The 26899-nt window shown below is 46.3% G+C and overlaps 2 protein-coding genes across 3 annotated transcripts in view; both read right to left on the bottom strand.

Annotated features, from left to right (window-relative positions):
- mroh1 (maestro heat-like repeat family member 1) overlaps positions 1–14107 on the bottom strand; it is a 31307-nt gene extending 17200 nt beyond the window's left edge. Inside the window, exons 1-14 of the mRNA XM_056444797.1 lie at positions 14011–14107; positions 13634–13779; positions 12320–12451; positions 12054–12216; positions 11074–11172; positions 7177–7328; positions 6349–6489; positions 6125–6217; positions 2113–2191; positions 1735–1848; positions 860–933; positions 605–727; positions 348–455; positions 108–252 (exon numbers count right to left, since the gene is read on the bottom strand). Of these exons, the coding sequence (XP_056300772.1) occupies positions 108–252; positions 348–455; positions 605–727; positions 860–933; positions 1735–1848; positions 2113–2191; positions 6125–6217; positions 6349–6489; positions 7177–7328; positions 11074–11172; positions 12054–12216; positions 12320–12451; positions 13634–13779; positions 14011–14032 (1591 nt within the window). The 5' untranslated portion in view covers positions 14033–14107. The remainder of the gene's footprint in view (positions 1–107; positions 253–347; positions 456–604; positions 728–859; positions 934–1734; positions 1849–2112; positions 2192–6124; positions 6218–6348; positions 6490–7176; positions 7329–11073; positions 11173–12053; positions 12217–12319; positions 12452–13633; positions 13780–14010) is intronic.
- Positions 14108–15486: 1379 nt separating this feature from the next.
- On the bottom strand, positions 15487–26303 carry ncam3 (neural cell adhesion molecule 3). Of its 2 annotated transcripts, XM_056443956.1 has the most exons (16): positions 26048–26303; positions 25314–25385; positions 24527–24724; positions 24286–24423; positions 24032–24175; positions 22965–23082; positions 21978–22132; positions 21238–21371; positions 20620–20755; positions 20366–20533; positions 20183–20303; positions 19758–19887; positions 17764–17932; positions 17206–17398; positions 16955–17089; positions 15487–16456 (listed from the first exon to the last, which is right to left on the bottom strand). In XM_056443956.1, exons 1-16 carry the CDS (start codon positions 26094–26096, stop codon positions 16414–16416), a joined length of 2103 nt encoding a protein of 700 aa, XP_056299931.1. In that variant the 5' UTR covers positions 26097–26303; the 3' UTR covers positions 15487–16413. The 2 variants fall into 2 exon arrangements, with proteins under 2 accessions (XP_056299931.1, XP_056299932.1); XM_056443957.1 differs by lacking the exon at positions 16955–17089.
- Between the last annotated feature and the right edge of the window lie 596 nt (positions 26304–26899).

Raw genomic sequence — 26899 nt, 5'->3', positions numbered from 1 at the left:
GACACAGTTAGCTTGGAATAGATCACAGAATTTAAAAAAGGAAATTAGAAAATGTGGTTAATCAGTAATTTTTCACACTGCACCGGGTCAGCAGACGTTCCTCCTACCTTCCTGTGCAAAGTCTATGTTGAAGCTGGGCTCCTGGCTCGTCTTCTTCTTGTTGCCCAGAACGATCAGACTCTTACACAGAGGAGCGGTGGCGTTGTTGAACTGGGAAGGCGTCAGGAAGTACAGCAGCTTGGGCCAAAGCACCTGCAAACCACACAACACACACATGTCAACTCCCCCCCCACCGGCAGGTACAATGATCTTGGGGAGACGGGTGGATGGGCTCAGAGGCCACGTACATCAGCCAGTCGCCCCACAGTGGTGGTCAGGAGGTGCAGCGTGTTGTCGCACATCGTCCTCAGCGCCTCGTTGGTCACCTCCTCCGGATCGGTGGGCTTCTGGCCTCGCTGGAGACACACAGGATAATCAATACACTAACATCACGATCAACAGGCCACGTGAATATGATTGAGGCAGTTGTTGTGTGTGAATGAATAAAATGGTTTTGGGGAAGTAACTTGCAGAGAAATCCCCTTGTTAAACATTGAAGCTGTACCCGCTGCGTGTCAGGTAAGGCACAGTGTTGCACGAGGAATAGAACCAGCAGCTCCCCTCCCTCCAGCTCCAGGTAGCCGTGATGAGCCATCGCACTGATCACCTGGACCACGCGCTTCTTGACCTGGAGACCCAACGTCATGATGATCAGAGCAAAACTTCTTCAGGACACGTTTAACTCATAAAATATTAATTACAATAGATATCATTTGTGATGAAGTGGAATAGCTACACGGGGTGTGTACGCGCGTGTTACCTTGTTGCTGTGGTCAGCCATCGGCTGTCTGATGCTGGCCAGAATCAGCAGCTTCTTACTCTCCATTGTAGATGCTGAAAAAAAAAGAAACGCACAGAAAAGTTAGCGGATAAATAAAAAGGAAGATTATGTCATCGATGCAGTGGTTCTCAAACTTATTCTGTCACGTTCCACTTTGGACGAAGAAAAATGTGCATAAAATGGTCTATGCTGACCTTCAAATGAAATAACTTATTTCAAAACAATTAGTGTAGATATGCGTGTCAAGTTGTATTAATGGCTACAATGAGCCGGCTTTCCACTCCAAATCATTTTAAAACTGGCTTGATATGGCCACTCTCAATTCATGCTCAATGTGGAGCTCTTGTTTTGAAGGGCAACAGCAGAACAGCCACTCAATTCATGCTCAATGCGCAGCTCTTGTTTTGAAGGGCAACAGTGGAAAAGCTGGTCTCATGGAGAATGGCTTTTGGCAAAATGGCAAGAATCAGCCAGTCACCAAAAGTCTCGGCCGCCACTCAGCGTAACCGGTTAACCGCGTAACCGGTTAACAGCGTAACCGATTAACAGCGTAACGTAAACATGTACATGAAGGTTCGGGCATTTCAATATGTATGTATAAATGACTTAGTTTTATGTCTGTGTACTTTGAACTTGTGTAATATGTGAAGTTCTCAATAAAAGCTCTTTCTGCATTTTTTCCCGCTCCCCACCTGTAGTACCAGAACGCCCCACTAGAGGGGCGCACCTCACAGTTTGAGAACCATTGCATTATGACTTGAATAACTATCAACAAATCCATCACTGATGCTGGTGGAGTGACAGGTGTGCGTGTGCGTGTGTGTGTATGCGTGTGTGTGTGTGTGTCGTCTCACTCGTGGAGTTGATGAGGTGACGTAGGACGGCCAGGGAGCCCATCCGGTTTCGCTCGTTACTGTTCTCCAACTTCTGGAGAACAAACATGATCAGTCGGTCTGGGAAGGAGTTTGCTGGAGGGGAAGGAGAGAGGAGACATGTAAACAAATAAAAATACACAAACACAAGTAAACAAGAAAACAAGCACGAGGGCAAGACGAGAGAGAAAGAGCATCGGTCACAGTCAGTGTGACGATGTCGTCTCACACACTAACGGATGACCTCATCGCGGTTCTTGTGACTCCGGAGCTGAAACACATGGAATCAGCTCCCATCACCAGACAGGGAGCCGGCTCACAGACAGACGGGTAAACAACCAGCGACTGACGCGTCTGTACCGAGCAGGCTGAAGCAGCGCAGGACCTCGTTGTGGTTCTTGGCGGTGGGCGGGTTGCTGAAATCCACGGGGGTCGACACCTGGGGGGGGGGGGGGAACGTTACAGTCCGTGACGGCCAAGTTTCAACTCCCTCAAACACAACTATGATGAGTCCTGGCATTTATAATGAATAATAACGAAAATAGAATACATTTGTTAAAAGTACATGCTTCACCGCAACACCTACATCTACTCATGCAGCAGTAGTGCTCATTATTATGATAATGAGGAAAATATAAATGATATCAAAAGTGAGTGGAGACTGTTATTTGTTTGTCTAGGGGAGCAGCTGAATATGTTATATATATATACAGGACTGTCTCAGAAAATTAGAATATTGTGATGAAGTTCTTTATTTTCTGTAATGCAATTAAAAAACAAAAATGTCATGCATTCTGGATTCATTACAAATCAACTGAAATATTGCAAGCCTTTTATTCTGATTTATTGCTGATTATGGCTTACAGCTTAAGAAAACTCAAATATCCTATCTCTAAATATTAGAATATCATGAAAAAGTATACTAGTAGGGTATTAAACAAATCACTTGAATTGTCTAATTAACTCGAAACACCTGCAAGGGTTTCCTGAGCCTTGACAAACACTCAGCTGTTATAAATCTTTTTTTTAACTTGGTCTGAGGAAATATTAAAATTTTATGAGATAGGATTTTAGAGTTTTCTTAAGCTGTAAGCCATAATCAGCAATATTAAAAGAATAAAAGGCTTGCAATATTTCAGTTGATTTGTAATGAATCCAGAATGCATGACATTTTTGTTTTTTTAATTGCATTACAGAAAATAAAGAACTTTATCACAATATTCTAATTTTCTGAGACAGTCCTGTATACAGGGTTTTTCCTGGGTCAAAATGGGTCTTCGGTGCTCCCAAAATATTTGCACGGTCTGTGTTGCCGTTTCACCGTAATTAGCAGACATCTATGTATTTTTTTTCCCCCCCATAAATTATGGAAGCAATGCTTGAGGAAATCATTTTGCTAAAATAGATAGGCTAATAAATTGACAATTAGAGATGCACCGATCAGGTTTTTTGGTGCCGATCACTGAAATCAGTATCTGCCGATCCGATAACACCGATCACGGTGTTGATTGAAGCATTCTATTTATTGTGTAGCATTATTGCCTAGGACTATGAGGAAATACATATATAAAGCAACTCAAACATTAAAGAAATTACAGATTTCTTTAAACTTTTAGGACTTTTACTTTGAAAAATTTCCAAATTGATACATTAAAATTGTTTGATTGCTATTGTCGGGGATTTCAGATATGTATGAACACATCTGCATTATTCATTTCCTGGAACTCTTGGGGAGATCTATATACAGGACTTTTTTTAAACATACAAAAGTCTGACTTATTTTTATAAACTCTTCCTTGGTCCAGTAAAAATGTTTTAATGTTAGCATAATTTAAGCTAAATCTCAGAAACGATCTCTAAAGATACAAAATCAGTTCATTGTTTACTTTTATATGTTCGTGTATGATTTGTCGACATCTTATTTTGATAAACGGATGTTGTTTCACGTGGTTCTTTCCGCTAACTTTGCAAAACCGGATATTGTCACATAAATCCTTCCGCTAACGTTATCAAAACCCTCTTTGCTCCTGATGGAATGTGTTTACCGTGAGCATCAGTCTCTAGGGGCAGACATGTGAGAGTCGGCTGAGTCGACCCAGAGATTCAACTCTGGGGACGGGGACGCCGCTCGGTGGTGAGGATCCCCTCTGACCTCTCACTCTGCGGCCCTCGCCGGGCGCATCGTCTCCGCTGTGGTGCGCGGCGATTGAAACGTCTGATAGTTCTCGCAGATGTTACGTCATCTGATCGGCCAAGTTTGATACACCGTTTTGAGAGCGTCGATCAAAACCGATAATGGGAATATTGGCCGATATGGATCGGCGCCGATCAGATCGGTGCATCCCTATATAGTCCAGGTGTATTCGTGCACGTCGGGCTGTGGAGTGACCAGCAGCTGGCCGCTCTGTCTATTCGCGCACCTCACAGTTGCGTATTGATCAGACAAGACACGCTTATTAACTCGATTACTATTGATCAAAACAGAACGAGGGTTCGGCTGTAGCCGACTTGAAACATACTATTGAGAACATATTCGCTGACATGCACGTGATGAACACAGTTTTTTTTTTTTTTCATCGCTGACTTTTTTTGCCTAAGGCGCTCGGGAAAACGGCGTAGGCGCGCGCCCAAATGTTCTCTATGCAGGAAAAACCCTGTATATATATACACACACACTACCAATCAAAAGTTTGGAGTCACTTAGAAAAAAGAAAAAAAAGATTTGAAATGTCCTCATTGTTTAAAGCACTGTTTTAAAACTGATCCCACACAGTCAGTGATCAACTGTTGCAACAGTTAAGGCATCAGGCCAAGAGTCCGCTGGGTCACAGGTTATGAAAACCACGACAGCAAATCTGACACGTCTCTGAGGTAGCAGAGCATGCATGTATGTATCCATACATGCATGTATACATGCACATATGTATGTATGCATGCATGTATGCATGCCATATGCATGCATGTATGCATGCTGTACGCATGCATGTACGTATGCATGTGTGCATGCATGCGTACATGCATGTTTACATGTGTATGCATGTATGTATGCATGTATTCACATGTGTATGTATGCATGTACAGGGCTCCAGACTAACTTTTTTTACTAGGAGCACAGTGGCCCCTAACTTAAAATGTTAGGGGCGCAAGCAGAAAATTTAGGGGCGCACACTATAAATCGACTTGCAAAGTGTTCCCATCATTTGTACTGTATGACTGATAAATACCCCCCCCCCCCCCCCCATTAGTCAGTCGCACGCAATTCCAGGATGCTTTATTTTCATTGGTTGCTGGATTGAATCTTACCAAGATACGGGTTGTTTTCTGATTGGCTATTGTATAGCCCATTTCTTTTTTTTGATTGGCTGATAAGTGGCTCCTCACAGCAGAACTCCAGGGGAGCGCTTGATTCCTCCACGGTGAAGGCAGCGCGGCTCATGTTGGCGCGCTGCGGCACATTAAAACATTAAATAGCCGAGAGTTTTTTTCAGCGTGAGAAATACGATGTCTTATCAGCACATTTCGTGTTCCCCGCATGTTGTGGGAATCGACAGCAGAATTTAGTTCATTGAATTGGTCTCCGTGAAATACCTCAGCCAGGTGAACTCGCGCAGCCACTCATCGCGAAAGCTGAATTTCCTGCCTTTTTTCGCCACGACCGTTTCCTCACAATCTGAGTCGGACTCATTCTCGGGATTTGACTTCTCTATATCATTAGGTTTAGGAAGAAAGTACGAACTGATAGTCCGGCCGCCATTGTCCATTGTTTACAGGAGACACCGCTATGTAAAATCTTTGGATTCACGATAACCCCCAAGACCCGCCTCTTTTCACACATTAGCCTATAGCCGTGGTCACCCCTTCCCGCTGTCAATCATCTCCCGCTCACACACAGGCCAGCCTTCTTCTTCTTCTGTTTTCGTCTCCTTTCTTCTTCTGGAGTCAATGTCAGTTAGCAAACCAGTCATTCAGGCATTACCGCTAACTATAGTGGGCTGAATTGTAGAACAAGTTTGTCAGCAACAAAAATATTTAATAACAAAAAAATAAATTACCTGCTAATTTACTGGCCGCGCATGCACGAGTTGATGAAAAATTTACTCGCACTGTGTCTAATTTTAGGCGCAAAATGCGACCATTTGGTCGCAGCCTGGAGCCCTGATGTATGCATGCATGTAGTATGTATGCATGTTTACATGCATGTATGTATGCATGTATGCATCTATGTATGTAGCATGTATGCATGCTTGCATGTATGCATGCATGTATTCACATGTGTATGTATGCATGTATGTAGTATGTATGCATGTTCACATGCATGTATGTATGCATGTTCACATGCATGCATGTATCATGTATGTATGCATGCATGTACCTGTTGATGCAGTGCCAGGAGTAGACCGTCCAGTTGCGTCTCCAGCACCCTGCTGCCCATACTGACCGAAGCATCGAGCACGAGGCACAGACTCTGAGTGAGGCAGGAGAAAGAAAGTAAGAATCAACCTCTGAAAATATAATTTAATTTAATTCAGCAACCAGACACGATAATTGAAAGAAATAAAATAATCTGTTCAGAGCCAGGTTGCAGCCCACACTCACCTTGCTGATGATGTAGTGCTCGTTGTTTTTCTTGTACAGGGACAAGATGGCAGGAATGAGTTTAGGAATCTGCTCCTCCAGCTTATCACTCGCCATCAGATGGCACATGGAGCCCACGGCCTCGGCTACCGTGAGCCTCAACTGAGCACAGACAGGGAGGCAGGAAGTCAAGGGACAGACATGACAGATTGTAATGAATGGATTAAAAATATATTAAATAAATATCTATATATAAAAAAGCTATATGCATTTAATTAAAAGAAAGAAAAAAATTATATAGATATATAAATAGAGAGCGAGAGAATAAATATATATCTATAAATAAAAAATATATATTTAAATAAATATATATAACATATATTAAAAATATATATAAAATATGTATTTAATATAAAATAGATATATACGTTTTATATATATATATAACTTGCAATCATTCATTGTCAATTGGAGTTTGTGGCCATCTCATCACATTTCTATACTCTATTCTAACTTTTTCAGGTGGAAGAAGAGAAGAAGAGATTTATTTATTTAACATATTCTTCTGAGATTTTTTGGTGTCCCCAGTGTGTTTGTTTTTGTTAGAACAGTGACTGACAATTGGCTCAAATAGGTTCCCTGCCTTCTGTAGCACGAGGGTACAGCGGTTAAATTGTTGGACTGGGACTTAACACGGCTTCATAATTCTGGATAGGATGAGAACATTTATTGAATGACTTAGGAACCTAATGATACTAAAAAGTCTGCCTTCGTAGCCTCAGCTCTACTCCTTCTCTCATTTCTGCCTGAACATGTTGAACCCCCGACATTGACCTCCACCGACCTTACCTTGGACTCCCTGCTTTGTAACCAATTATTGAAGAGGATGTCAAAAGCAGCAAAGATTTCACTGGAGAACGTGTCCTTCCTCACGGTGGGGTCTGGAGCCTTGTCCAGGTTGGCGAGGTACTCCAAGATACCGTCGCTGAAATGACACAGAGCTGCAGAGAGAGAAACAAGAGGGAAGAGGAAATTAAGGAGACAAGAGAACCAAGTTTCCATTCAATTGTTCAGCAAATTTAGAGCAAAAAGAAATAAACCTGAATGTTGGAGCCAAAATGTAGTTTTTATGCTTTCTTATGTCGTCAAGGGAAACGCCGGGTGAATTGGGACATGCACTTCCTACATTTGAACACAGGGGGCACCGTACCATTAAAGGGCATACAGGTGTGTGTCTGCTCATGAGGAAGTAAGCGATGGTTTTTGAGCGTGGTCGTGCCAACAGGATCCTGTGTTTTCTGTAATTAAACATGTAATGTATAGCAATAGTATTGGACGTTTCTAATGTTATGCTCGGGTGTCACGGAGAAATAATTAAACCCACTGAAAGAGACGAAGCGCATTGGACGGTGCATCTGTTTGTGTCAGAACACATTGGCCCTCTAGGGGCTTCAAGACTCACTGGGAACAGTCTTAGGGCGCAATCACACCAGACGCCACTTTAAAAAAGCGCAGCCGCTTCGAAAACGTCTTGGCAAAAACACGCCGGGCAAAACATCGCGGAGTGCCTGTGGAGCGTAACCGGGCGATCAAACTTCATTTGCTAAATGGAGTCAAGCAGACGTTGTGCTCTTGCTGTGTTGTGGGATGAGGAGCGAAAGGTTTGGGGTTCATGATAAATACAAAAAAGGAAAGAGTACGGCGAATACCACCTTCTATTCTGTGAATGGTGTCTCGATGGCGAAGCTTTCAGTTGCACTTCCTCCTGAGCAGGAGTCAGCTGGAGTCGTGTTTCTATTTACAATTATAAAGATCTTCGTCATTAAATACGACGATATGAGCGTCTCATCGGGAAAACAGGAAGGAAAACCTCCTGTTCATCCTATTGGCTGCCTTGGGCCTCCTGTTGATCCTATTGGCTGCCTTGGGCCTCCTGTTGATCCTATTGGCTGCCTTGGGCCTCCTGTTGATCCTATTGGCTGCCTTGAGCCTCCTGTTGATCCTATTGGCTGCCTTGGGCCTCCTGTTGATCCTATTGGCTGCCTTGGGCCTCCTGTTGATCCTATTGGCTGCCTTGGGCCTCCTGTTGATCCTATTGGCTGCCTTGGGCCTCCTGTTGATCCTATTGGCTGCCTTGGGCCTCCTGTTGATCCTATTGGCTGCCTTGGGCCTCCTGTTGATCCTATTGGCTGCCTTGGGCCTCCTGTTGATCCTATTGGCTGCCTTGGGCCTCCTGTTGATCCTATTGGCTGCCTTGGGCCTCCTGTTGATCCTATTGGCTGCCTTGGGCCTCCTGTTGATCCTATTGGCTGCCTTGGGCCTCCTGTTGATCCTATTGGCTGCCTTGGGCCTCCTGTTGATCCTATTGGCTGCCTTGGGCCTCCTGTTGATCCTATTGGCTGCCTTGGGCCTCCTGTTGATCCTATTGGCTGCCTTGGGCCTCCTGTTGATCCTATTGGCTGCCTTGGGCCTCCTGTTGATCCTATTGGCTGCCTTGGGCCTCCTGTTCATCCCATTGGCTGCCTTGGGCCTCCTGTTCATCCTATTGGCTGCCTTGGGCCTCCTGTTCATCCTATTGGCTGCCTTGGGCCTCCTGTTCATCCTATTGGCTGCCTTGGGCCTCCTGTTCATCCTATTGGCTGCCTTGGGCCTCCTGTTCATCCTATTGGCTGCCTTGGGCCTCCTGTTCATCCTATTGGCTGCCTTGGGCCTCCTGTTCATCCTATTGGCTGCCTTGGGCCTCCTGTTCATCCTATTGGCTGCCTTGGGCCTCCTGTTCATCCTATTGGCTGCCTTGGGCCTCCTGTTGATCCTATTGGCTGCCTTGGGCCTCCTGTTGATCCTATTGGCTGCCTTGGGCCTCCTGTTGATCCTATTGGCTGCCTTGGGCCTCCTTTTCATCCTATTGGCTGCCTTGGGCCTCCTTTTCATCCTATTGGCTGCCTTGGGCCTCCTGTTGATCCTATTGGCTGCCTTGGGCCTCCTGTTGATCCTATTGGCTGCCTTGGGCCTCCTGTTGATCCTATTGGCTGCCTTGGGCCTCCTGTTGATCCTATTGGCTGCCTTGGGCCTCCTGTTGATCCTATTGGCTGCCTTGGGCCTCCTGTTGATCCTATTGGCTGCCTTGGGCCTCCTGTTGATCCTATTGGCTGCCTTGGGCCTCCTGTTGATCCTATTGGCTGCCTTGGGCCTCCTGTTGATCCTATTGGCTGCCTTGGGCCTCCTGTTCATCCTATTGGCTGCCTTGGGCCTCCTGTTCATCCTATTGGCTGCCTTGGGCCTCCTGTTCATCCTATTGGCTGCCTTGGGCCTCCTGTTCATCCTATTGGCTGCCTTGGGCCTCCTGTTGATCCTATTGGCTGCCTTGGGCCTCCTGTTCATCCTATTGGCTGCCTTGGGCCTCCTGTTGATCCTATTGGCTGCCTTGGGCCTCCTGTTGATCCTATTGGCTGCATTGGGCCTCCTGTTGATCCTATTGGCTGCCTTGGGCCTCCTGTTGATCCTATTGGCTGCCTTGGGCCTCTTGTTGATCCTATTGGCTGCCTTGAAACTCCTGCTTCAAGCGTGCCTGAGAAAACGCTAGAAGAACGCGCTGCGCGGCCTTTAGAAGGCGCCTAAAAGGCCGTACCACAGGAAATCGATGGTTTTGCTAGCGACGCGTTTTTGAGAGTCGCGTCTGGTGTGATCGGCCCCTTAGGGCCTCTAAAGTGTATACGGTTTCCATCAACTGGTTCTGAGCGAATACACTCCGCTACACTGCAGGTTTTTTGTACGAGGTTTGCTCTATGAACCAATGGAATCCGCCCATAAGAAGAGGAGAGGAAGTAAAGGTTGCCAACTGGAGACAAAACAAGTCGGCTAGGCCATAACCCGTAGGAGACCGATGGATGGAGGTCTTCGGGGATTGGTTCCAATCGGTTTTGATCGTTCTCTCATGTCCGCTGCCGTCGGCCATGTTTCATACGGTCAGGTGGCAAAGACACAGGTGAGAATATCAGAGGAGAGACCCAACGGTTGATCAGTCAACTTCCTTCATGTTCTTTACGTCAGAATTAATCCGGCAAACGAGTTTCCATAGTCCATTTCACGCGTTATCTATTTTTTAGACAAATGTGAAAATCACTTCAAGTGAACATTTAAAAAAAAAGTTTGTCCCCAATTCTGGAAGTTTTATTGAATTATCCCCATTCAGCTTTTCTAACGCAATAAACTCATAAATGTGTGTTTGGAAAGACGACTAATGTTATGATGACATGGTAAGAAAGAGAAAAGAGGGGATTGTATTGATTGTTTTTGGAGGCGAGCACCTGGCATAGTGTTTAACCCTCCTGTCACCTTCAAATGTACGAACATCTTTTACCCTTTTTGACCACAGCAATTAAAACTTCCAGAAAATGATTAGAATTAATATTGTTTCCCAAGTTTAAATGTCAGGTACTTTATGTTTGTTTGTTGATACCTAAATAGCCCTTTAAATAAATAAAAATGTTGATATTTCTTATATGTGTTATATTTACAGGACATTGAAAACATGTCATGTGAATTTTATGTTTTCCCAGTTGTCCCCAATAAATTAGGAAAAGTCATGAAATATGAAGCAAAAAACATGTCAATCATTTTTTTAGAGACGTTAAACATTGAATGGGGTCAAATTGACCCCATATGTAAGAGGAGGGTTGAAGAGATTTGGAGTGAATACATAATACATTATGACAATTTGAAAACGCCGGTGGAAAAGGTTCTTACCAGAGGAGAAGACCCACTTCATGTTGTCCTGCTTGGCCATGCTCAGCATGGGCAGCATGGTGCCCAGAATAGCGTTCAGGAAGGGCACCATGCCGTAAACTAGAGAACGAGGAAGAACACTGCATGATGGGATGTTATTGTTTCACCACTTCCTCTGTAAAGCAGGGAGGCTATACTGTACTACTGTATGAAGTAAGAGATAAGAGAGAAGCATGGGACATTTTAAGAGTCACTATCTTCTGTTAAAACCACATAATGGGCAACTTCGGAAACAGGACATAGGGATTGGAAATCAGGTTTTAAAAATCTAATAATCTAATAAAATTAGAGATGCACCGATCAGGTTTTTTGGTGCCGATCACCGATCACTGAAATCAGTATCTGCCGATCCGATAATACCGATCACGGTGTCGATTGAAGCATTCTATCTATTGTGTAGCATTATTGCCTCGGACTATGAGGAAATACATATATAAAGCACCTCAAACATTAAAGAAATGACAGATTTCTTTCAACATTTAGGACTTTTACTTTGAAAAATGTCCTAATCAATACATTAAAATTGCTATTGTAGGGGATTTCAGATATGTATGGAACACATCTGCATTATTCATTTCCTGGAAGTCTTGGGGAAATCTATATACAGGACTTTTTTTAACATACAAAAGTCTGACTTATTTTTATAAACTCTTCCTTGGTACAGTAACAATGTTTTAATGTTAGCATAATTTAAGTTAAATCTCAGAAACTATCTATAAAGATACAAAATCAGTTAATTGTTTACTTTTATATGTTCGTGTATGATTTGTCGACATCTTATTTTGAAAAACGGATGTTGTTTCACGTGGTTCTTTCCGCTAACTTTGCAAAACCGGATGTTGTCACTTAAATCCTTCCGCTAACTTTATCAAAACCCTCACGCTCCCGATCGAATACCTCTGAATACCAGTGAGCGTGCTCCTCTTTAGATATTCTCTTACCATTGGAGTCCGACAGGTTGGCCAGTGTCTGGACCACGAAGAAGTGAGGCAGGAGCCCCGGCTGGAACTTGCTCAGAATCTCCTCCATGATGTCATTGATGTACTTGTTACCCACGGCAACCAGAATATTACTGGCTGCCTGCTGCCAGTCGGGAACGACATCCTGAGTGACCCGGGAAGACGAGAGGACAAAGCGAGGAACGTCATTCATCATCATCATCATCAGCCTTCCCGAAGTAAACCAAAAAAAGAAAGCAAGACGTTACTTTTGACCGCGTCATCTCGTCCGACGCCAGGGAGATGATGCTTTTGATCCTGGCGCTGCTGATCTCCTCTATCCTGCAGCAAACTATCAGCTCAATGGTTTGAAGAATCACAACTCGGTGGCTTACGACCAGCTAGAGGAGCAGAAGAGAAGAGACGAGAAATAACGGTTAAGAGCACATTGAAAAAGGAAATGCTCATCACGGACAGCCAAGAGAAATATATCCAAATGGCTTTTTACCTTCGCATTGAAAATGCGGAAGGTTATGTTTTGATCAGCGTGTATTTATTTACCGGTACTTATTTGTATGCGTGTTCCTCGCATAACTCAAAAAGTATTAAACCGAATCGCATGAAATTTGGTGGGATGATTGGTTATTATCCGCGGACCATTTGATTAGATTTTGGGATCGATTGGGTCAAAGGTCAAGGTCATGAAAAGGTCAAAATCTTCTTGAATCGCATGACATTTGGTGGGATGATTGGTTATTATCCGGGGACCATTTGATTAGATTTTGGGATCGATCGGGTCAAAGGTCAAGGTCATAACAAGGTCAGAATCTTCTTTTTACCATAGCACGGTCAATTTTTATCCAATTGGCATGCAGCTAATGCCAAAATGTGCATAATTCAATGCCCAATCGTGTGACATGCGAAGGTATGCGCTCTACCGAGTGCCCGTCCTAGTTTTATACAATGAGATATGAGGCACACTCAATATGAAGGGACGTCCTCTGTACTACAGGATGTTGCTGATGGTTCTTCACGGAGTCAGAGGGAGGCCGGACCACACAGACTTCTACGGGGTAATGTCTGAGGAGCAAATGTGTTGCATTAAAAGAAAAAGGCAAATGACTGAATTTAGTAATGTTTTCACTTTAGCATCGAGCTACGATAGCATCGCGTCCCCCAGTCGTGTAGGTGGACTGATCCATTTCCTTGTATTCTAAAAGGTAAAAGCAGGTGAAATGTTGGCAGCACGTCTCACTTTGTATCTCAAGAGTATTGAAGAACATCTTTGGGAAACTAAATTGACAAAATATTTACTCTGGTCTGGACCTGGCCTCCTTCCCAACGGCCCTGCCTCCTTCTCTGTGCCTCTTCCCTCAAGGGCGTGACCTCATTGCCTCATGCCTGGTGGGCCGGCCTCCTAAACTGAATTTAATTGTTGGCATGCTCATGTTTATTAGCCGTTTGACTCCGGCTACAAGAGCGTTCACTGATAACTGGTTCTATGTCCCTGGTGTGATGCATTATAGTGGTCGGCTGACAGGACAGTGGATCCAGTGTAATAGAGGCGTGTCCTGTGGTTTTACCTTCGGGTGTTTCAGCAGGTAGTCCTGGCACATGGCTAGCACTCTGTCTGGCTGCTGCTTTCCCAGAGTCAACATAGACTTCCTGACCTGCTCCTGGACCTCTGCATCTTTATCAGTGGCCGCGTCCAGCAGAGCCAGGGTCACCTCTGGAGGACAGAAACACGACAGAGCGGAGACAAACAGATGAATGTAGAAGGAAGAGAAATGGAGGAAACACACAAAGGGCTAGGCAACGTTTGAGAGCCATGTGAGGACACCGCGGCGTCGTGTTGCCCAACACTGTGTCTCACAGGCACAGAGTCACACGTTACAACACATTGACAAGAGAAGACACGTTGAACGGAGAAGACGAGAGCGGTGAAGAGAACATGGCTCACGTTCCACATCAGTCTCGTCCATGGTGGACAGCAAGAGGGCGTCCTGGAGTCTCTTGGAGTCTCCTGGAGCGTCCCTCCCGGGGTCAGGTGGGCTCGGGCTGCCTGTCAGAAACACACCGCAGACAGGAGAGTCACAGCCGGGACACGACGGCTAACCGGTGCGGTGACCTCTAGGAGGACGGAGCTCTGTGACGAGGACATTCATCCAGAAGCTCAACTCGCGGTGTTATCCGCGTGAACTTTTTCAGTTGACGTCGTGACGTCGTGATGCTGCAGCGCGCGAGCCAACCATCCGAGGCGCGTTAGCTCGCGCGGCTAGCAGCAGCCGCCGCGGCTACGGAAGTGCCCGGCAGCGTCCTCACGTCACGCGCCGAAGGGAAACAACAGTCGTGCTATTATAATAAAGACTCACCGAGCGTCCGCGTATCAATAACAAGCCTCGCGACTGCTTCTGGTCTCGGCTCAAACCGAACGCTGCCCTGTCAGCGGCTCCGCGGGTCCGCGCTGCGTCATGTGCTTCTCGTTAGGGGGCGTGGCCAGAGCGGCGCGTCACAGCGCTGAGGCGGAGAGCTGAGATATTATGATCTGCACAAGGAAACAGTTGAGAAATAAATATTGAGACTTTGAGTAAATAAATCTATCACAGATTTACTTTTTTTTTTTACTGAGTATAAGATACTTGGCAAAATGTATTTTCAGTGTCAAATTAAATACATTCCTACTTATTCAAATCAGTCGATGTCAATGTGAGAATGTGTTATTTTCTTAAGAATAAGTTTTTTTTCATGTAGTTGGTACTGGAAATATTAGATACTTCATATTGTGCTGTGTTGTTTGAATTGTAACACTCCATATTGTATATTGTGAGTGTATAAAGAATAAGCACAGAAAAAATAAACTACAGCTGTCAGATGAATAGTACTGACAAGTTAAAGGAAGCTTATAATATAAATAGTCCAAGTGCCTCAAATTACACTCATGCTTGTCAATGTGCAGTTAAGTCTCATTTGAACAAAAGGTATTACACTGGAGAATGTGTCACAGCACCTTCAGAGTCTTGATGGTCACACCTTTTTTCTTTTTATCAGCTTTGAGTCAGAAATCTCTGCAAACCCTCCACTTCCTCCCTGCACTTGTCTGGAAATGTAGAGTTCAAGTGCAATCTGACAATCTGGTGTGTTTTATCCAAAAACAATGATATAAAAAAACTGTTTTAATGTTGCAGTTTGCCTGGTTAAATGTGAGTCAATTAGGGAAATAATAAGCAGAAAATACAACGATATCCCGAGCTTTGCGAAATATTCCAAACCTCTCTATTCAAATGTTAACATTTTTAACAGCCCCTACAGTAGTTAACTGTACATTATTATTTCACTGTGTGAGATGCAGATGTTAACCATTAGTTTAGTAAGCACCATAGGGGTGCCCATCGGCCCTCACCCTGTTTGTGATTGAATTTTTAGTGAGCATAAAAGATTATTTTACAGTGTTTTTATCAAAGGAAAAGATGCAATGACATGTGCATATATACAGATTACAGTGTTCAGAGAAATATTACATTACTATTAAAAAACACTTCATTAACATGGCAATTTGCAAACATGACATCATTATGTCAAAGTATCTCAAAACAAAAAAGCTGCAAGTTAAATATTTGACTATCACAATAATATCCAAAACACTTCATTAATATGGTCCGTCAGTTTGCAGTTGTAATGACCAACATTGTCACTTGAACATATTTAAATACTGTAAATATAGCGACTATAAAAACAGAATAACTTACAACATTAATATGTTTTGTTAGGTTTATATATTTCTGACACATATTATTACAGGTACTTTGAAGAAGGTTCTCATAATAAAAGATGCTTTTAATTACAGTTTCCCTAAATGGCCAGTGCTATACAACCATTTATAAAAGTTTGACTTTGTAGCCAGCTTAATAGTTAAGGTGGCTACAAAGTCAAAGCCTCTCATATAACTCATATCTCTCATGTACGGTTTGAAAACAATACGTATTAGTGCATGATAAGCATATAAAGGCTAGATAGGTTAAGTTAATGCTGAATACAGTGACAAATACATTCAAAATACAGAAGGTAAACTTGTTTTTGTGACTTTGAGTGAATATAGCAATATAAAAAATAATTTATAACAGCAATACATTTACCCTGTAAAACACAGACAACACAGTTACCCTGTAAAACACAGACAACACAGTTACCCTGTAAAACACAGACAACACAGTTACCCCGTAAAACACGTTTTTCCCAGTGCACATGCATTGACCGTCAAGATGGCGGACGGTTCTGTCTCCGTCCTGAACACCCAGCGTGGTTCGATATGTCCTCTTGTTGTCTCCTCCCTTCCTCTTCTTTCTCGTTCCTCTTCTTTCTGGCCTCACGCGTTGCCAGCGTGCAGGTCTCTACCCGCCTGGTTCTTCCTGAGGGGAAAGACAAGAAGACATTATTTAAACAACACTTCTCTCTGTGGTATAGATCTGATCTTCATGGGGCGATCTAAAGTTTGATGTGTTCATCAAGTCAAACTCCGTTGCCAGGGTAACAGATCGAGCAGATGCTCATCAGGATATTTTCTAAATCACTGAACATAATCTTTCGATCTCAACATCAAAATATTTCCTGTTACATTGCACATATTTAACTTTTTAAATGTTCGGCCGAAATCTCTGCATCTATATTAGATAATATATAATATTATTACTGTTGTAGTGTGTCTTATCCTGAACTGTTTATGTTTGTTATTGTTTTATGTTTATTATGGTCTGTCAGGGGACGACAAATGCTAATTTGCTGTGTAGCTACAATCTGGTAGAGTGCATCACATGGTGACATTTATGTTTTAACTGTCCTGGAAGAAGAAGAAGAAGAAGAAGAAGAAGAAGAAGAAGAAGAAGCTTGTGGTTGTGTGATGAACGTACTGGTGTTGGGTGAGGGGGGCCTTGTCACAGGTGACCTCAGGGATTGGCCCCCCGTCCTTAGTGAGTTTCTGCTCTCCTGCTTCTGAAAGTTGCACACTGCCTCTCGGGGTGGAGATGCTCTTCAGCTTAACTTCTCTGCCGTCAAACAAAAGGTTTGAAATATGAGGACGACGACAACTTAAGGACGGGAGGACAATAAAATGGTGAAAAGCACTCGAGTGTCCACACGGACGGACTCTCCCAAAACTGACCCGTTGGTTCCTTCTCCCTGTTCCAGTCTTCGGAGGCCGGGGTGCTTCTGGCCGAAGACCTTCACGGAGATGGACATGAGCAGACCGCAGCGGTTCCTGTAGCAGCAGGTGGCGTCCACCACCAGGAAGATCACCAAGAAGATCACCATGACGATGCCGACCACGCTGCCGTTGGTCAGGCGGCTCGGTTGGACTGGAGGACGGAGAGGAAAGGGTCAAGGGGACCGAACCCAACGGGCGGCAAACGTCTTCAATGTGGCGAGCAGCTCGTCTTCGTGAGTGGATCCGTCATAATGTCAAGGAGCGCTTGATCTCGACATGTGTCACCGCTCCCAGTTCATAGTTGAAGCCAGTTTAAATGAATCGGGGCGACTCTGGGTCAGTGGTTAGCAGGTCTGTCTAATCAGGGGGTTGGCGGTCCTTAAGCAAGACACTTAACCCTGAATTGCTCCCTGTAGCTGTGTCTACAGTGTGTTAAACATGCAAAGTGACTCTGTCTACCTTAAAAGGCGCTGTATAAGTTAAATGGATTATTATCATCTCATACAGGACACATACCAGGCTGGTCTGCGATGGTGAAGTTGAAGATGGCTGGGATGGAGGAACCATTCGGGTTGATGGATACAACTTCCAGTCGATAGTCTGAGCCGAAGGACAGATCTTTGAGGGAGACGGAGTCGGCGTTGGGCGGCAGTTCCATCTCTGTCCACTCCGTTCCCTCTTTATCCTGAGGGGAACAGAAGGACACGAGTCAACGACAGAAGGATACGAGTCAACGACAGAAGGACACGAGTCAACGACAGAAGGACACGAGTCAACGCCTAAGGACACGAGTCAACGACAGAAAGACACGAGTCAACGACAGAAGGACACGAGTCAACGACAGAAGGACACGAGTCAACGACAGAAGGACACGAGTCAACGACAGAAGGACACGAGTCAACGACAGAAGGACACGAGTCAACGATAGAAGGACACGAGTCTACGACAGAAAGACACGAGTCAACGACAGAAGGATACGAGTCAACGACAGAAGGACACGAGTCAACGACAGAAGGACACGAGTCAACGACAGAAGGACACGAGTCAACGACAGAAGGACACGAGTCAACGACAGAAGGACACGAGTCAACGACAGAAGGATACGAGTCAACGACAGAAGGACACGAGTCAACGACAGAAGGACACGAGTCAACGACAGAAGGACACGAGTCAACGACAGAAGGACACGAGTCAACGACAGAAGGACACGAGTCAACGACAGAAGGACACGAGTCAACGACAGAAGGATACGAGTCAACGACAGAAGGATACGAGTCAACGACAGAAGGACACGAGTCAACGACAGAAGGACACGAGTCAACGACAGAAGGACACGAGTCAACGACAGAAGGATACGAGTCAACGACAGAAGGATACGAGTCAACGACAGAAGGATACGAGTCAACGACAGAAGGACACGAGTCAACGACAGAAGGACACGAGTCAACGACAGAAGGATACGAGTCAACGACAGAAGGACACGAGTCAACGACAGAAGGATACGAGTCAACGACAGAAGGACACGAGTCAACGACAGAAGGATACGAGTCAACGACAGAAGGACACGAGTCAACGACAGAAGGACACGAGTCAACGACAGAAGGACACGAGTCAACGACAGAAGGATACGAGTCAACGACAGAAGGACACGAGTCAACGACAGAAGGACACGAGTCAACGACAGAAGGATACGAGTCAACGACAGAAGGACACGAGTCAACGACAGAAGGACACGAGTCAACGACAGAAGGACACGAGTCAACGACAGAAGGACACTAGAAGGACACGAGTCAACGACAGAAGGATACGAGTCAACGACAGAAGGACACGAGTCAACGACAGAAGGATACGAGTCAACGACAGAAGGATACGAGTCAACGACAGAAGGACACGAGTCAACGACAGAAGGACACGAGTCAACGACAGAAGGACACGAGTCAACGACAGAAGGACACGAGTCAACGACAGAAGGATACGAGTCAACGACAGAAGGATACGAGTCAACGACAGAAGGACACGAGTCAACGACAGAAGGATACGAGTCAACGACAGAAGGACACAAACGCATAGAAGGATGAGTCAACGACAGAAGGACACGAGTCAACGACAGAAGGACACGAGTCAACGACAGAAGGACACGAGTCAACGACAGAAGGATACGAGTCAACGACAGAAGGACACTAGTCAACGACAGAAGGACACGAGTCAACGACAGAAGGATACGAGTCAACGACAGAAGGATACGAGTCAACGACAGAAGGACACGAGTCAACGACAGAAGGACACGAGTCAACGACAGAAGGATACGAGTCAACGACAGAAGGACACGAGTCAACGACAGAAGGACACGAGTCAACGACAGAAGGACACGAGTCAACGACAGAAGGACACGAGTCAACGACAGAAGGACACTAGTCAACGACAGAAGGATACGAGTCAACGACAGAAGGACACGAGTCAACGACAGGAACAAAGGTCATTCTTTGAGAAAGGCCGAGATCGTCTCCCACCTGTTTGTATCGTAGGTCAAAGTGCTGCAGAGGAGTTCCACCGTCGTCGGCCTTCTGAAGAGGGACAGAGAAGGAGTTTCCCTCGACTGTCATCTCATTGGTCAACAGCACCGGGCGGTCTGGTTCTCCTGCGAACAGAAGGCACAGACATGAGGACCAACCGGTGAGCTGCCATGACGTCGACAGGGTTCCCCTTGTCGAGTGGACCACTGTGGGTACTCTACCTCCTGAGGGGGATCGCAGAGGATCGCATGGTGAACGCCGTCAGGCAGCAGACGACGATGTCATGGAAGAAGGAGACGAAAAATGAGTGATGGTGGATGAGGAGGAGAAGCCTTGTGGGAATAGTTGCATATCTACTGTCCATCATTACATATGCATCCCATGCTCTCTGCGCCACACATGGATGTTGGTGTGTTCACTTACGTATTCCCTGGGTGCGAGCGGGGTGCGTGTCTGAGAACTGTCCCACTCCCACTGCATTCAAGGCCGCCAGGCGCACCGTGTACAGTGTGTAGGGCTGCAGCGAGGAGACGGAGAGAGGACCTACCAACAGAGCCGATGGTGTCAGCGGTTTAAAGCATGAACGATTCAACCCTCGTGTTTACCTGAAGCCGGGACCGTGACCTCCTTCCACGGCCCTGCTGCCCTTTGCCTCCACTGCAGGACGAAGCTGGTGATTGGTGTTCCTCCGCTGACGGGGAGGGACTTGAGGGAGAAGAGGACTGAGGTCAGTCCAGGTGAGACCGACAGGTCGTGAGGCGCACCGGGCTGGGCTGAGGAGGTCAGAGGAGAGGAACGGGGAGGTGTCACGGTTACCAGTTCAGAATCTGCGTTGCCTCCAGGTCACGTGACCTCTTACTGTGGATTGCAACGTCTCTGGATGCATTGCCAGAGGTGCTGACGGCCATGCAGGAATACGTCCCACCATCAGAGGGCGCCACCTCATCAATCACCAAGGCACCGTCCACCGCCCGGACTGGACCAGAGCTGGAGTCCTGACAGGGGGGGGGGGAATACACCATCGTATATTGGACCCATCTTAAGTCTGAACATGCTCAGTGTAATAATAAGAATAAGAATACATTTAATTTATATATAGCACTTTCTAAGGTACTGAAATACACTTTTACTTGTTACATTCATACACCGTAGACACAGCTAGAGGGAGCAGTTCAGGGTTAAGTGCCTTGCTCAAGGACACATCGACTAGGGCGGGGATTTGAACCGCCAACCCCCGGATTGGCAGACAGACCTGCTGACCACTGACTCACAGTCACATGTTGATGGAGGGCTGAACGGTTATGAAATCAACGAGCAGATAAAACAAATGTCAGCTTGATTGAGACATGCGGCCGTTGTTGCGTGCACGTGCTTGTGTGTGTGTGTGTGTGTGTGTGCGTGTGTGTGAGTGTGTGTGAGTGTGAGTGAGTGTGAGTGTGCGTGTGAGTGAGTGTGAGTGTGTGTCATAAACTCTCACCAGTGTGTGTCCGTTGTGCTTGTTGAGCCAGTGCAGCTCCGGCTGAGGATGGCCAGAGACGTTGCAGGACACGGACACTCTGTCCCCCAGCGACGCCCTCTGCTGCTCTGCAGACACAAACACCTCCGGGGCCTCTGCAGGAAAACACCAGAACCACGGGACACAATCAGAACCACGGGACACGATCAGAACCACGGGACACGATCAGAACCACGGGACACGATCAGACCCACAGGACACGATCAGAACCACGGGATATGATCAGAACCACAGGACATGATCAGAACCACGGGACACGATCAGAACCACGGGATATGATCAGAACCACAGGACACGATCAGAACCACGGGGCACGATCAGAAACCACGGGACATGATCAGACCCACGAACGCGATGAGAACCACGGGATATGATCAGAACCACAGGACACGATCAGAACCACGGGACATGATCAGAACCACGGGACACGATCAGAACCACGGGACATGATCAGAACCACGGAAAACGATCAGAACCACGGGACACGATCAGAACCACGGGATATGATCAGAACCACAGGACACGATCAGAACCACGGGACATGATCAGAACCACGGGACACGATCAGAACCACGGGACACGATCAGAACCACGGGACACGATCAGAACCACAGCCGGCTCAGGTCCAGTGGGCCATACTTTCATTCTCATTGTTTGTTTTCTTGACCCGGTGAAGTGAGGATGGGGTGAATGTGACTGACCATCGACATGCAGCCTGAAGGTGGCGCTGCTCTCCGATATCTTGTTGCTGGCAGTGCAGACGTACTCTCCGTAGTCGGCCCGGCTCACAGAGCTGATGGTCATCTGGCTGTGGTCCGAGTTGAACTGACGGCGCGTCGGGTCCAACAGCACCGGCCTGGACGAGCACAGCAACGCACAGGAAGTCACCCAGAGATTAAGATTAAGATTCATATTGAAGCCTACGGGGTAGTGGAGGATATATATGACAGAGGCCAGAGGACACACACACACACACACACATATGAACACACACACACACCACCACATACGAACACACACACACACATATACACACACATACGAACACACACACATATACACACACAAACATATACACACACATACACACACCTACACACATACATATACACACACATACACTCAAATACAAACACACACACACACATGCACACACAAATACGGACACACCCACACATACACACATACACACACAGAAACAAACACACACACACAGTGTAGAACTAGAACGGTCTCTCGGTAGAGCGCATACCTTCGCATATCACAAGATTGGGCATTGCATTATGAACATGTTGGCATTAGTTGCATGACAATTGGATACAAATTGACCGCGCTATGGTAAAAAGAAGATGTTGACCTTTTCATGACCTTGACCTTGACCTTTGACCCGATCGATCCCAAAATCTAATCACATGGTCCCCGGATAATAACCAATCATCCCACCAAATTTCATGCGATTCGGTTTACAACTTTTTTTGTTACGCGAGTAACACGCATACAAATAAATAAATAAATAAATAAATACACGCGATCAAAACATAACCTTCCGCATTTTCAATGCGAAGGTAATAAATGAGGTTATAATTCATCCCACGTCATGATTACGTATCCCCGTCACAACACGATGGACAACGTGTGAACACGCAGCGCCCAGTCAGGTGAGTCAGGTGACGCCATGAGGGACTCACATGGTCCAGGTGACGTTGGGCTTGGGGAGGCCGTCCACCAGACACAGCAGCGACACGTTGGTCTCCGGGCCGGCCAGAACCCTCCTCTCCTCTTCTCTCAGGCGCGCAGAGGCAGGAGCTGCAGGCGGGAGGCGACATCTTTATGTGACGCGTCATGCTTGAAGGCGCGTCACAGACATGTTGGGGGGCAGGTGCTCCAGCCCCCAGAAAAGGGCCCCATCACCAGGAGTATCTTTCTGACAGTTGAAACATAAGCAGCATCACACTCGTGATGCGGCTCCTCTGGGCAGGATTAGACGGCTAGTTTACATTTTCCTTATTCAATTCAATTCAATTCAGTTTATTTGTATAGCCCAATTTCACAAATTACAAATTTGTCTCAGAGTGCTTTACAATCTGTACACATAGACATCCCTGCCCCAAAACCTCGCATCGGATCAGGAAAAACTCCCAAATAACCCTTCAGGGGGGAAAAAAGGGAAGAAACCTTCAAGAGAGAACAGAGGAGGATCCCTCTCCAGGATGGACAGATGCAATAGATGTCATGTGTACAGAAGGACAGATTTAGAGTTTAAATACATTCAATGAATATGACAGAGTGGATGAATAGTTCATAGTAGGCATATTCCACGATGGAGACCTCCACGATCCATCAATAAATACAAATTATTACATGGCAACGACAGTACAAGCGTTCTGATTGGCTAATGGGTAGTCGTGTAAAAAAAAAAAGCCCTGCCAGATATCAAAACACATTTGGAGGGAATTGATGACAGAGAGTATTTTTTATTCTTAAATACTGATGAATAAAGAAACAATTTGTCTCCAGAAAAAGGGGCACTTTTCTCATCCAGGGCAAAAGGGGAGGAGCTTGAGCACCACTAGGGGTCTACCTGTGCACGTGCCTGATACTTCTGTTCACACGTCACATGTCTCAGAGCAACATGAAGGCTCCCTAACTGCGACGCACGAGTCACACACACCATCTTTCTATCGAGACCCAGAGGAACTCTTTGAGTCTTAAACATCTGACCACTGTTCAACATCCACGCGTAAAAGCCTCTGACCGTTGACGACGACGGACACGAGGAGCTCCTGCGTGATGGGCCGTCCTCGGATCTGAGCCACGCACACGTACGTCCCCGCGTCCTCCCGCCTCACCGCTCCGATGTGCGCCGCGCCGTCGGGCAGCCGGCGCACGCGCCTTCCTCCTGGAGCCGGAGCCGGCAGGACAGGACCGAGGGGAGGAAGGAGGAGAACGCAGTTAGAAAACACCCCTCCGGACACCAGGAGAGCTGCGCGCGCAGGGCGCCGGTCCTACCGTCAGAGGAGAGCAGCTCCTTGTGCCGGAGCCAGTGGACGTCTACGGCCGGCTGGCCGGTCACCTGGCACGGCAGCAGTCCGTCGGTGCCCTCCAGGAACTCGTGGTAGGTGCTGGTGCTCCCGAAGGATGGACCCTCTGGACAAGGAGAGGAGGTTAGGACGCTTACTCCGAGCAACGAAGGAGGTCATCGGCAGCATGCGGGTCGCTCAGGTACGACAGACAGGTCTCCGTTACGCACCGTACACGTAGAGCTGCATCGTCACCTCGTCACTGTGCCCGCTGTCGAACTCACACAGGCAAGTGTACCGGCCCGCGTCCGGCGCCGCGGCCCTCCGGACCAGCAGCTTAGAGGTGGACTCGTCTATCTTGGACACCTGCTCTTTGTCGGTGATGTATTCGCCGTCCTTCTGCCACAGGATGTCTCCCTCTCCTCCGGCTGGGAGGACAGATAGTAGACGTAGAGGAAGAGGAGACGCAGAGGAAGAGGAGACGCAGAGGAGGAGGAGACGTAGAGGAAGATGAGACACAGAGGAGACGCAGAGGAAGATGAGACACAGAGGAGACGCAGAGGAAGAGGAGACACAGAGGAAGAGGAGACACAGAGGAAGAGGAGACACAGAGGAAGAGGAGACAGAGGAAGAGGAGACACAGAGGAAGAGTAAATGCTTGGCCTGGGGGAGAGGACGCGTCCTCACCTGGACAGGACTCACCTGGACAGGACTCACCTGGGCAGGACTCACCTGGACAGGACTCACCTGGACAGGACTCACCTGGGCAGGACTCACCTGGGCAGGACTCACCTGGACAGGACTCACCTGGGCAGGACTCACCTGGGCAGGACTCACCTGGACAGGACTCACCTGGACAGGACTCACCTGGGCAGGACTCACCTGGACAGGACTCACCTGGACAGGACTCACCTGGGCAGGACTCACCTGGACAGGACTCACCTGGACAGGACTCACCTGGACAGGACTCACCTGGGCAGGACTCACCTGGACAGGACTCACCTGGGCAGGACTCACCTTTGCACAGCAGCAGGATGTCTTCTCCCACCTGGACGTCCTGCTTGCTGCTGATGATGTCCATCTTGGCCTCTAGGGGGAGCAGTTTGGGTTTACTGCACCTGCTTCAGCTTTTTACAAAGAGCATGAACACAATGTGTGTGTGTGTGTGTGTGTGTGTGTGTGTGTGTGTGTGTGTGTGTGTGTGTGTGTGTGTGTGTGTGTGTTCTGGTTCGATGCTGTTGACGTCGAGTTGATGACAACACTGTTTTATTTATGATTTCTAAAATAAATTAACAACACAACTAGCGGCTCACTGACTAAACCTAACAGGACACGCCTGCCAACACGGAGCTGAGTGACCTGGTCACTGGTTCTGAGTTTGTATTATAATGGAAATGTCTGTTGGAAAATAACAAAAAGTGCAAGAAAGACGGAAGAGGTGAAGCCCTTCAGACCGTCTGGATCAAATCAACGGAATGATCCCTACATGTTATTAACTTAGTGAGTAACTCTTTCATCATCCTCATGGTTTAAATCGTCAGAATCCAACTGACTTACTTATTTAATTTTTAATTTATTTATTAGTTATACGGACCACAATCTTTATATTTGGGACCAAACAGTCAGATCTTGGTTATTTCCGGAGTTATTTTAAACCACGACATGAACTCCAGCTCAACGTCTCGTGTTCCAGTGAAACATGTCATCGTGCCGCTGATCTTCATCATCGTAATAAAGTCAACAGATCTCACCTGTGCCGTGCAGCAGCATCATCATCATCATCATCTTCATCATCATCATCAAGGTGGCAGCTGGATGCTGTTGGGTCTGAAGGTCGTGCAGGACGCCCCAAAAATGAGTTTTCTGATAAAGAACCGAAAAAACAACGAACCCAAAACCTCCAGAAAGAGACTCTAGAAGTTCTTCCCCCAGCTCGTCTTCACATGAGGGCCGAGCAGAGGGTCCGTGTCAGAGGTTATATAGGAGCACGAGAGCAGGGGGATGAGAGGAAACGAGAGAGGGGTGGGAGAGAGAGGGGGAGGGAGAGAGAGAGAGAGCTATTTGAATAATGTTGGTGTTATAATAAAGGCAATATGTGAGCAATATGTGAGCTTTTGTTCAGATGTGTAAATATTAGTATATATGTTACTGGTTAAGAGAAAATAAAGATGAAACCAGAATATCTCCTGGATGGACGCTCAGCAACGCCTCAAATCACCCAGAATAACAACCTGTGAACAGACTCTGCAAAGTATGACTCAGGAAAAATAAACAGAACAATATTTGGAGAGTTTTTAGGAAAGAGAATTTAGTGTGTGTACTATAAGTAATACTATAAGTAATACCATGATCAGAACTATAAGTCATACTATAATAAGTATATAATAACTAAATATAAGTAATACTTATAGTATGACTGTGGTCTATCGCTTTAGTTTCCATCTTTACCTTTATCTGTTTTCATGGCTGAATTAGTTTGACTTCCTGATCCATCGTTCAGATGCATTTTGTGAAGTGGAGCGCTGTTACTGACAGCGGGTTGGAGGCGGGGCTTAAAAGAAGGATTCATTAAGTTACATGATAACAATCATCGTACACCACGC

This window comes from Pseudoliparis swirei, chromosome 22 (genome assembly GCF_029220125.1).
Source record: "Pseudoliparis swirei isolate HS2019 ecotype Mariana Trench chromosome 22, NWPU_hadal_v1, whole genome shotgun sequence".
Taxonomy (NCBI): Eukaryota; Metazoa; Chordata; class Actinopteri; order Perciformes; family Liparidae; genus Pseudoliparis; species Pseudoliparis swirei.
This window is presented reverse-complemented; position numbering and strand designations above follow the sequence as displayed.